This window comes from Oryctolagus cuniculus, chromosome 6 (assembly GCF_051225735.1).
Source record: "Oryctolagus cuniculus isolate XC-2025 breed Fujian yellow rabbit chromosome 6, ASM5122573v1, whole genome shotgun sequence".
In the NCBI taxonomy this organism is placed as follows: Eukaryota; Metazoa; Chordata; class Mammalia; order Lagomorpha; family Leporidae; genus Oryctolagus; species Oryctolagus cuniculus.
In genome coordinates, this window is record NC_142872.1 from 93,134,054 (window position 1) to 93,145,713 (window position 11,660).

The 11,660-nt window shown below is 43.1% G+C and overlaps 1 protein-coding gene across 1 annotated transcript; it reads right to left on the reverse strand.

Annotated features, from left to right (window-relative positions):
- Window positions 1-511: 511 nt before the first annotated feature.
- Window positions 512-10,877, reverse strand: TCF24 (transcription factor 24). The gene is made up of 3 exons (XM_002710511.6): window positions 10,744-10,877; window positions 9,831-10,245; window positions 512-2,781 (listed from the first exon to the last, which is right to left on the reverse strand). Exons 2-3 carry the CDS (start codon window positions 10,218-10,220, stop codon window positions 2,668-2,670), a joined length of 504 nt encoding a protein of 167 aa, XP_002710557.4. The 5' UTR covers window positions 10,221-10,245; window positions 10,744-10,877; the 3' UTR covers window positions 512-2,667.
- Between the last annotated feature and the right edge of the window lie 783 nt (window positions 10,878-11,660).

Genomic DNA, 11,660 nt, shown 5'->3' on the forward strand with positions numbered 1-11,660 from the left:
ATTAATTTTCAAATCAGTGCTTTGCTTTACTTTATCCTGTCCATGCACCATTAATTAAAACAGCATGCTCCTTTGAAACTTTGGGCCAAAATATGCAACTTCTCCTTCAAGACTTTCCAACCTACTAGAAGCTGTTAGAATATTTAGCAATTTAATAAAAATGCTATGAAAATATAGGAAAGAAATACATTTCTTTGGCATTAAAATATTTGTAATTGGACAAGAAGAAACAAAAAGTAATACCATCAAAGGGAAAACTTTACTGTTAACTAGAATCATTTAGAAAAGTCTAATAATTCATCAAGTCATAGCTTTTTTACTCCCAATTAAATGCTTTAAAAATCCTAGCAAGTGGATTAGCATTAACAAGAAAATAATTTTTAAAAAATTCTTGCTATCAAATCTAATGTTTACAGTTCAGTTTGATACAGCATTAAAGAAATTTTTCTTATTCCTTAAGATAATTTTTAATCCTTCTTGTGCCAACAGCTTATAGTGACTTGTTCAACTGAAATTTTATTTTATTTAGTCCTTTCAATGTCTAATAAGTGGGTAAATTTTATTTACAAATATTTGGACACACAAACATTTTGCTACATATTTATATGTAGAAAGCTTTTATTATATGCCTTTTCTTTTCAAAGACATGCTTTGGTCACATTATAAGGAATATATTCACATTAAAATAATAACACAACAATTTATCATATATGAACTGAACAATTGTCATATTCAGCTAAATCAACTGAATGACAGTTTTTGCCTCCAAATGATCTTTTACTTCATTTCACTGCCAAAGGCTGGAAGAAAACTGAGGTGAAAATAAAATAAAATGGTGATTCGATTGCTATATTAATTCAGCTAAGTCCATTAACATACATTGTCTATTAAATAATCTTGGATTGAATTGAGCAACCTTAAAACCATGGGTTATGAAGAAATAAATGAACTTCACAGCTGGAAAGGGAAATGGTAAAGACTAAGAAGAAACAGTGAAAAAAGGAGATAAAGGGGAATCTAAAGCCACGGACTTGATTGATGTTTTTTTCTTGGGTGTGTATTATATTTCATTGTTTGAGATTTCAGTATCTTCTGAGAAACAAGGCTTTTTTAAATTTTTAAATTTATTTTATTTTTTATTCTTTGACGGGCAGAGTTAGACAGTGAGAGAGAGACAGAGAGAAAGGTCTTCCTTCCATTCGTTCACCCCACCAAATTGCCACTACGGCCAGCCAGCTGCACCGATCCGAAGCCAGGAGCCAGGTGCTTCCTCCTGGTCTCCCATGCGGGTGCTGGGCCCAAACAGTTGGGCCATCCTCCACTGCACTCCCGGGCCACAGCAGAGAGCTGGACTGGAAGAGGAGCAACCGGGACAGAATCCAGCACCCCAACCGGGACTAGAACCCTGGTCCCAGCACCGCGGGCGGAGGATTAGCCTAATGAGTGGCGGGGCCCGCCAGAAACAAGCTTTTGACTCCCAGGTTCCTGCTGAAAACCATAACCACTGATGCAATCAGTCTGCTCCTTAGGCACTGGATGGCCGATGGTGCTGAGAGAGGCCCTCTTTGACAGGGCCTCCTTTGATTGAGGTTCCTATTGGGGCAGATTGAAAAGATTCTGCTCTAGCCTGAATTTATTTCAGGAAGGTCTTTCTGTGTCCTCAGACCCCTTAAGGTGCATACCAGTGCCAAAACTCCCATACCAGACAGGATTTCTTCCATTTCATATTGGCCATTTGGACAGATTAAGAACAACACATAACAAGGGGAGAAGGAGCCCAAGTGCAGCACCGGCTGTGGAGGAGGGTTAAGGGGACTCACTGGAGGCCTCTGCCGGCCTGAACCTGCCACTCTCTTTAGGTGGCTGCAGCTGAGCCTGGGTTACTCTGCCCAGGAGCTGAACGAGGGTGGAGCACATGTGGATGGCTGGCAGGAGGTTGAGGAAACCTGCTGCCAGCAGCACCAGTATCCCCGGTTCACACTGAGCTGCAGGGATTCCTCCCGTCTTCCACAGTTTGGAAACATAGTAAAGTACTCAATGAACCTCTAGGAATGTGGCCATGTGCTAACCTATGGAGCACACAATTTCTAATACTCCAAAAAAGTTTTTTAAGAGGGAAAAACAAGTAGTGACAGAAATTACCGCACCTTTATATTACTTTATCAGTCTTTTCACAAATATTTAACTTAACTGGAATAAAAGTATTCATACCTCCCAATTGAAATGAATTCTTAGACCAACTATAAGTATAGACTGGTTTTCACAAAAATGGAACTGGTATATTACAAACAGATTTTATTTTTGAAACTAGGAAGACTACTGTACTGATAGATATTAGCTTTTCTGTTTGTAATAAGTACATGACAGAAAATGTATGCATTCTTTGGATATATATACACACAATTGTTTGCTTTCATGTATTATTTTTCCTTATAGTTTCTCTTGCACTGTATAGCAGTGACTCTCACAATGACTAGATGCTATGTGTGTTTTATAGGAGACTGATTATTTCATTCCACATTTGGCTAAGAGGTAAATTTGAGCATTCAAATATAGGTTCAAATGTAAACTTTCAGATATGGTGTTTGTTTGATGTAATAAATATAGAATTCCATAATATTTAAAAACAACAGCCTGCTCTTTTACCAACCCCCACCAGGGGTGATCCTAAGGCTGGGAGTCTGTTGGAGAGTTGCTATGATTTGCCTTTTCTCCAGAGACAGAATTCTTCAGAAACTGACCAGTAGCACCAATGTATAATCTTGATCGCATGGGCCATTTCTGAAAAAGAATATTTAAATAAAAATCCAAAAGTTAGTGCCTATGACATGTACCCCAATACAAATGTAATATTACATAGCTAGTAACAATTATAATTATGAAATCTAAGAGAACATGGAAAAGTGTTTATTAATGTTAAAAATATAAATAAAATTAAACTCAGACTTTGGTTATGACTGTAAAAATAATATGTGTGCATATGAACAAGAACTGTAAGAAATCATAGAGAATGAACAAAGTAGAAGTAAAGAAAAATATATCTACCCATGTTTTAATTTCAAATGAAACCTACAACAAAATGAAGTCTGCAACTACATCTCTGGCTTTAAATATGTTTTCAAAAATTTTACCTGGTAGGTAGTATGTATCTACACTTGTCAAACAACCACAATGAAAAGTAACTAATTCAGGGTGGTGCCATCCCATATGGGTGCCAGTTTGTGTCCTGGCTGCTCCTCTTCTGATTCAGCTCTCTGCTAATGGCCAGGGAAAGCAGTAGAAGATGGCCTAAATGCTTAGGCCCCTGCACCTGCATGGGAGACCCAGAGGAAGCTCCTGGTTCCTGGCTTTAGGTCAGCCCAGCTTCAGCTGTTGCAGCCATCTGGAGAGTGAACTCATGGATAGAAGACCTTTCTCTCTGTCTCTCCCTCTCTCTCTTTGTAATTCTACCTCTCAAATAAATAAATAAATTATTTTTTAAAAAAAGTTGCTAATTCAATCATATAACATTTTCATTAAGTAAAGGTGATATGTGAAATTGCAAATATTAGAATGTATGTTATATAGATAGAACATCCAATTAAATGTATTGATGTATTCATTTCATACAGTTCTAACCTTTTAGAAATTATCACATTTGAATTAGCAATCATGATTTTTTTTACAGTTCAGCTTTATGATGGACAATCTCTTAATATAATTTATTATCAAACAGGCATAATGATGAGAAAATATATGAGTAGTACTATCAGAAGGGAATTCTTTTTTGAGGGGCTGTGGGGTTCTATAATCTGTTTAGTTTTAGGCTTTTTAGAATACTAGTCAGAGAAACACTATCTTTTTTAAATATAAAGGTAAGTCTTTAGACTAAAAAATATAACTCCCAAAGGTTAGCAAATGCATCCCACATTCTCCAGGGAGCATATACTGCTGTGGACAGCAGGCTACTATCTTCATCAGTGAGCATGTATAGATTACACTGTACCGTGAGATGTCTTTATTTTTGTTGATTTATTTTATTTTATTTGAAAGACTAAAGGAGACAGATGGAGAGAGATCTTCCATTCACTGGTTGATTTCTTCAAATGCCTGCAACAGCTAGGGCTGAGCCAGGCACAAACCAGGAGCTGGAACTCCATCCGGGTCTCTCACGTGGGAGTAGGGGCCCAGGGACTTGGACCATCTTCCACTGCTTTCCGAGAGCCAGCTCCAGGATGATTTTAAAGGTCTGGTAGATAATCTTCAGTGGTCAAATAGAAGAAAAATTATTAAAGATACCAAAAAAATAAGTGCTCTGGGTTCTCAGTCCAAGCTGCACATTAGAATTACCCAGAGGGTCCTAAACAAATACTGATGGCCAAGACATACCCAGAAGTAACAGAGTGTAAGGTAAAGTCAGATCTTAGCTGGAATAACATAAGTCCCCATTGTATTTCTTTCTTTCTTTTTTTTTAAGATTTATTCATTTATTTGAAAGTCAGAGTTACACAGAGAGAGAAGGAGATACAGAGAGAGAGACAGAGAGAGTCTTCCATGTGCTGGTTCACTCCCCCATTGGCCACAATGGCTGGAGCTGCATCAGTCCCAAGCGAGGATCAAGGAGCTTCCTCAGGGTCTCCCACATGGGCGCAGGGACCCAAGGACTCAGGCTGTCTTCCACTACCTTCCCAGGCCACAGCAGAGAGCTGGAAGTGAAGTAGTCTGGACTCGAACTGGCCTCCATGTGGGATGCTGGCACTGCTGGCAGTGGCTTTACCCACAATGCCACAGTGCCAGCCCCTTCATTGTACTTCTGAGCACAGTTATTTTCACATAAATTGAGATTCCAAGTGCAAATTATTCTAAAGAATAATAAGCAGGCATGTGATATTATTTGGAAAGTTTCTGCTCTGTGACAATGAATGGAACATATTATTGTGTCTATAAATGTGATAAGTAAATTTGCTCCCATGTTGTTCAAATTATTTAAGAGTCTTACATTCAGATTATTCTGTATTATACTTGAGTCTGGCGCCTTAGACCGCTCGGCCATCCTGACACAATATTCTGTATTATACTTTAAACACAGATAAAAAACAAAATTTGCTTTACTTGGAATTTAAAATGATCTATTCCTATGGTTTCCAACAAGTAACATGGGATGTTGTGTTTGATACAGTTTTTTTTTAGATTTTTTAAAATAAAGATTTATTTATTTGAAAAGCAAAGTTACAGAGTAAAAGGGAGAGAGAAAGAGAGAAATATCTTCTATCTGCTGATTTACTACTCAAGTGGCCTCAACAGCCAGGGTTCAGCCAGGCTGAAGCCAGGAGTTGGGAGCTTCATGGGTGCTTTGGGGCCCAAACACTTGGGCCATCTTCATCTTTCACTGCTACAGCTGAATTGGAAGTGGAGCAGCGGGGACACAAACCAGCGCCCATATGGAATGCTGATGACATAGGCGATAGTTTATCTGCTACGCCACAACACCGGCCCCTTCATATAGTGTTTTTTTCCCCCAAAAGATTTATTTATTTTGAAAGTTGGAGTTACAAAGAGAAGAAACATAGAAAGGTCTTCCATCCACTGGTTCATTCCCCAGATGGCCATAACAGCCAGCATTGATCCAGGCCAAACCCAGGAGCCAGGAGTTTAATCCAGCTCTCCCATGTGGGTGGCCTGGGCTCAAACACTTGGGCCATCTTCCACTGCTTTTCAAGGCCATTAGCAGAGTTGGAGTGGAGATGGAAGCTGAGCTAGTTAGTTTTACAAATCAATTTTAGGTTTTTAAAAAATCAAACATGGGCATTCTTAAACAATCTGAGTATATCACTGTCCCCAGTGATCCTTGGGATCCTTGCTACTGACTGGTAAATGTTTTAGAAACTGACCGGAGGTTCTTCTGGTATGTCAGAATTGGCATTGCTGGACCAGATTTAAGTCCTGCTGTATTCAAAGCACCCAGTTCCTGGGCTGGTGCTATGGCACAGCGGGTTAAAGCCTGGCCCTGTGGTGCCAGCATCCCATATGGACGCCAGTTCTAGTCCCAGCTGCTCCTCTTCTGATCCAGCTCTCTGCTGTGGCCTGGGAAAGCAATGGAAGATGGCTCAAGTCCTTGGGCCCCTGTGCCCATGTGGGAGACCTGGAAGAAGCTCCTGCCTCCTGGCTTCGGATCAGCTCAGCTCTGGCCATTGCAGTCATTTGGGGAGTGAATCAGCAGATCGAAGACCTCTCTCTCTGTGGCTCTACCTCTCTCTGTAACTCTGTCTTTCAAATAAATAAAATAAATCTTTTTAAAAAAAAAAAAAACGAACTCAGTGCTGTGGTGTTGTAGACTAAATGTGTCCCACAAAATGCATATGTTGAAGCCCTAACTCTGTTGGCGATGGGTTTTGGAGATGGGTGCTTTGGGAGGGAATTAGAGTTAGATTAGGTAATGAGAAAGAAACACTGCTGGCACCTTGCTTGGACTTTCCAGCCTCCAGACTGTGTGAGTAAATACATCTTTGTTGTTTAAGACATGCAGTCTGTGATGTATGTCAGCTTAAGCTGACTAATATACACTGTGAGTAGGGTGGAAACAGTCAATTTCCAGTGCAGGAGTTTTGGTGCTATTACAAACCAGCACTTCTCAACCTTTTATACTCCTGCTCCATTTTCATAAGCATAAAGATTTCATGCTCATATTTCAAATGCAATTTGAGGATTTTTGTGAATTAAGTATATTTGAACGCAAATAAAATACTACCAAATGCTCCTCTGATGGTTCGCAGATGTGCTACCTGGGTCCCACTGTGTTGAGAGTTGCTCCAGAGCATTCAGTCAAGCATGGAGACAAACGAAGATGCCTATTCCTTACATATCTGCTAGGATATAAATAACTCATGAAGCAAACCTAAGCATGTACATGTGAATTTTTCCTTCATTTTTCATAGATTTAATAAAATGACTCTGGCACTGTGGCATAGTAGGTAAAGCTGCCTGCTGTGCCAGCATCCCATATGGTTGTTGATTCAAGTCCTGGCTGCTGCACTTCTGATCCAGCTCTCTGCTGTGGCCTGGGAAAGCAGTAGAGGATGGCCCAAGTACTTAGGTCCCTGCACCCATGTGGGAGACCCAGAAGAAGCTTCCTGGCTCCTGGCTTCAGATTGGCACAGCTCTGGCCATTGCTGCCATCTGGGGCGTGAACCAGCAGATGGAAGACTTTTCTCCACCTCTGCCTCTCTGTTATGCTTTCAAATCAATAAATAAATCTTAGTGGAAAAAAAAAGAATTTTGCATACTTCATTTTCACAAAAGGCTTATCATGATTTTGACCTAATTTAATGTGGACAAATAGTTTCAAGAGTCAGAAATCAAAATGTAAATAAAATGTTGGTTAGGTTGCTGATGCTGAAAAAGCCAGCTAACTGATTTACATTTCATTTTCAATGGTTTGTTTTACCACTTTACTGATAAATAATCAATAGTCATTTTTGCTTTTCTCACAAGGTAAAGGTCTGAAATACATTCCTGTCATCTTGGAGTGATCTGTGGGACCACTTGGTGCTGATGAAATCGCTTGTACTGGTACAGGATAAAAACTGCGGTCTCAGGCTATTTTTAAAGGATCCCAGTCTCTTAAATCCTCCAGTTTCATTTGAGATACTCTTAATGTAAATATCCAACATTACTAATGTGCTAACAATACTGATGATAAAGACAGATGATGCAAAATCATAGTTTTGTAGCCTTGAAATACTTGTTAAAAGATCTCTGATCATCAGGGTGACTTAGTAACACTAGGTTGTATGGTAGAGAAACTCAGGAGACTTTTTGTTAAGTGCTAAAATAACTTATAGTGAGCCTTTATAAAAAATACAAATACTCAGAAAATTCTTATTGCTTTTGCATTAGTAGACAGACTCAGTAATTAAACATTTTGGTAGTATTTGTAAAATCATGTAACAAGCTGTGTTGATTATGGATATAAAATCTCTTTCTTTCACATGGTTATAGCTCTTTTATGGCGAATATAATATTCTCCCTTACAAAACTGTTATTGATATCTTAGTCTTCATATCTATAATATGTTCATCTGGGCAGGGACTAAGTCTGATTCATGATTGTATTCTCTCTTAAAACAATACTTTGCCCATAGTAGGAACTCAAATGTTTGATTTTAAAACAAGAGAAGTTGCTTGGCTCAACCATTTAAGAAGTGATCTTGATCTTGTACCTCCAGAATTGTCTCAAAATCAAAATAATTGATTCAGAGACAAATGAGATCTGATTTCTCTTAAGATAATTTTGTCTACAAAAACACTTGCCACATGAATCAAGTGCAAAAAGTGATTGCTATGCTTTTGTTACATGAAAATTATGCCTCTAACATTACTCATGCAAAAATAGCATTGGAAAAAACTAAGGTGAAAAACATTCTATCTCCAACAAGGCTGGCATTTAATAGATGCTTTTTGTATTACAATCTACTCAATGTTAAACTTTTTTTTAAAGAATATGGCAAATGTCAAGTCAAAAGATATCTAACATTACTGACAGATTTGAATAGCAATCTAATGCAAACTGTAATATAAAACCCCTAAATTATAATGAGTAGCTTTTTAGCTGAAATTATGTTATAAAGCTCATAAAAAGGATGTGGTCTATTATACTTACAAATAAATTATATTTCACATTTTTATATTTAATATTTGAAATGGTTTCAGCCTATCACCATGCTTGATTATATCTGCAAAGTGTTTTTAAGCCTGAGCACAGAATTGTTATTAGTAGAGGTGTGCTTTACCATATTTCAATAATAATTATTTCATAATTCACTGAACACTGATAAACTTAAGGTTAAGCCCTAGAGATTTGTGAGTGTGTGTGAGAACAAGAGAGAAAATGCTAGAACAGTGTAGCAAAATATTTGAAAATTTAAGTTTAGCATAAACCTAAATCTTTTAGAGAAGATAATATATTTTGAACAGAAAGCCAGATAAATGCAAAGTTTCAAAAAATCGAATCTAGGAGGAAAGGATGATATGGAGACTTAATGCTGCACTACAAGTAATAAGTCATAGCCATAAATTCCATATTAAATGAAAACCAGGACCATTCCAATTTATATGTAAGGAAATTACGGAAAATGGATTCTCTTGACTAATTTTGTACTTTACAGAATTTGAATATATTATGTAATCAATTCACTCAACATACATACAGACACGTGAAAATTACATAAGGCCCTCATGTGGTAGTTTTTCCTAACATTCGTGGCCGCTGTCCAGTCTGTACTCTCTAGCGAACCTTTACTTAAACAGACACATTTCACTTCATGGGAGCGCAGAATGGCTTCATTTGTTCTTACCAATTTCACCAAAAATTTATATAAAAGTGTTTTTCTAGGATTACTTTAGGGTTAGATAATTCTATCACTTCATTTAATTCGTGAAACCTTGCAAATATCTCAAAGACTACAATGGGAATGTAATTATGTAAATTTAAAACTCAGTCATAAATGTAATTCAGATACTAAAAATTATCAGGACAAGCAAGCAAACCCCCGCGTGTGTCACCCTGGGAGGCACACAAATCCTGTGGCTGCACACATCCTACAAGGGCCCTGAGAGATTCCTTACCCAATCCACCCTAGGTTCAACCGCCTACCCTCTCTGCGAAGTCAAGGAACAGCCTCCTGCATTGGGGACTTTGCCATCAGCGGCCAGGATCGCTCTGCTGGTTTGTTCCTCAACCAGAGGGAGAGATGAGGGCTCAGCGGCATTCGCTCAGGCGTAGACAGTCACTGGCAAGAAGTCCCGCTCCTGGCCCGGCCCCCATCTCCGCGGTGCCTCGTCTTGCCCGCCTACCTTGACCGGGTGCAGGTAGCCATCGCCGCGCAAGGCGCCCAGCCCGGGGTCGGCCGGGGAGTCGGCGTCGTCCTGCAGGCTGCGGGTGAGGTGCGCGATGTAGGTGGTGGCCAGCAGCAGCACGTCCAGCTTGGACAACTTGGTATCGGGCGGCACCGACGGCAGCGTGCGCTGCAGCTCCAGGAAGGCGTGCCGCAGGGTCTGCACGCGGCTGCGCTCCCGCGCGGCGTTCGCCGCCGCCGGTCGCCCGCCCCCGGAGCGCAAGCCGCCCCCGGGACCCGCAGACCCCAGCCCAGTCCGCCCCGGGCTCGAGTCGCGGGGGGAGGCGGCCGGGGCCGCGGGTTCGGCACGGGCACTCAGCGGGCTGCCCGCCCGGTGGCCACGCTCCATGGCAGCTTCCAGCACCGCGTGCGCGCTGCAAAGGAGCGAAGGCACGGTGAAGTCCGGGCGCTGGCAGGCTTAGCGCGAGAGGCGCAGCCCTTTGGTCTCCCAGCGCCCACCCGCTCGGCGGCCCGACGTGGCTCTGGGGCGATCTCCCATACCAACTTATTTGGCCTGGGCCGTGCTTTACAACTTCAGGCGTCCCGGTGAGTTGTGGGATCCCAAGACTGGCTGGGCTCCTTAGAGGGACAAAGAGGGGGCGCGGGGCTACCCTTACCTTTTTATGGAGAAAGTAAACACGAGGGCCACGCTACCTGGGAATTCAGATATCGGAAGCCCTGCGCCGGTTCGGCACTCGTTTGCGCTTCGGCAGTGTTATTCCGACAGCGCCGCAGCAGGGCCATTCTGACCGAGAGTTGTAGGGATTTCTGCCCGACGAATGGGGGACCCTTGGCCTCACCGCCGGACTCAGGCACCCGCTACTGGCTGGAACCCGGGAGCCGCGCGGCGGGGGCCAGGCCCGGACCCTCACCTTTCTTGGAACGGCCGTACGGAGCTTGGTTCCACTGTACAAGCGGGCGATGGCGTCGAGCCGGGTCTGCCGTGGCCAGGGCAGCGCCGGTCACTCCATCCTCGTCCAGCCGAAGCCGAAGTCGACGGCCACTCTCAGTCGCCGCTGGCTGCGCCTTTTATACGGGCGCCTTCCTGCCTGGCCTGTGCTTCGAGCCACGACGACAGGTCGCGCGGGGGTACGCGCCCACCGACGGGGCCGTGCGGCGGGCCGCCGCGTAGAGGAGCCGCCCCTCAGCGGCGGGAGAGTCATTAATCAAACCGCCCGGCGGGGCGGGGCCGGCGGGGCGGGGCGGGCCGCGGGCCGCGGGCCCCGGGCGGAACCAGCTCTTCAGGGGCTGGAAGCGGAGGCGACGCGTGGAGCTCCCCGGGGGTACTGCCGGTGGAGCCGGGGTCTGGGCTCAAGGCGGTGGCCATGGCCTTGCGAAGTCAGCTCTCCTTGCTGCCGTCCTAGCCTCGGGCGGAGTCTCAATCGAGACCCCTTCCCTACTGACGCCCAGCTGAGGCGGGAACGCTGCCGTTCGGTTGAGGTTGAGCGTGACTTAATTTTCTGTGAGAAAATGTCAGGTGGCACATCGATGCGCTAGCCGTTAATTCTACCACAAGGTAAATCTTTCTCGCCTTGTCCATTACTTAGGTCAGTGGATCCCCACCCCTCCTCAGGACTCCGTGTCTAGTTTTTGGAGGCACTTCCTTCAAGACCGCCAATGCGCCCCCATCCCCATTCGTTAGGGAGGTCCCAGCCCGTCCGGAGCTCACAGACCCTGGCGTCGCTCCCGCGCGGGTCCGCGGACCCTGACCGGACTGCCCCGGTTATCCTCGCGGGGCCCCCGCCTTTTTGTTTTAGCTGGACTTAAATTTCTTAACCGGCTTTGCACC

What these genes read in the sequence shown, in the direction of transcription:
- TCF24 (XM_002710511.6), bottom strand. Translation starts at nt 10,220, where the DNA reads ATGGAGCGTGGCCACCGGGCGGGCAGCCCGCTGAGTGCCCGTGCCGAA. An exon ending in GCTACCTGCACCCGGTCAAG is followed by an intron (nt 2,782 to 9,830) that starts GTAGGCGGGCAA and finishes ATTCTTTTTCAG; the next exon opens with AAATGGCCCATGCGATCAAG.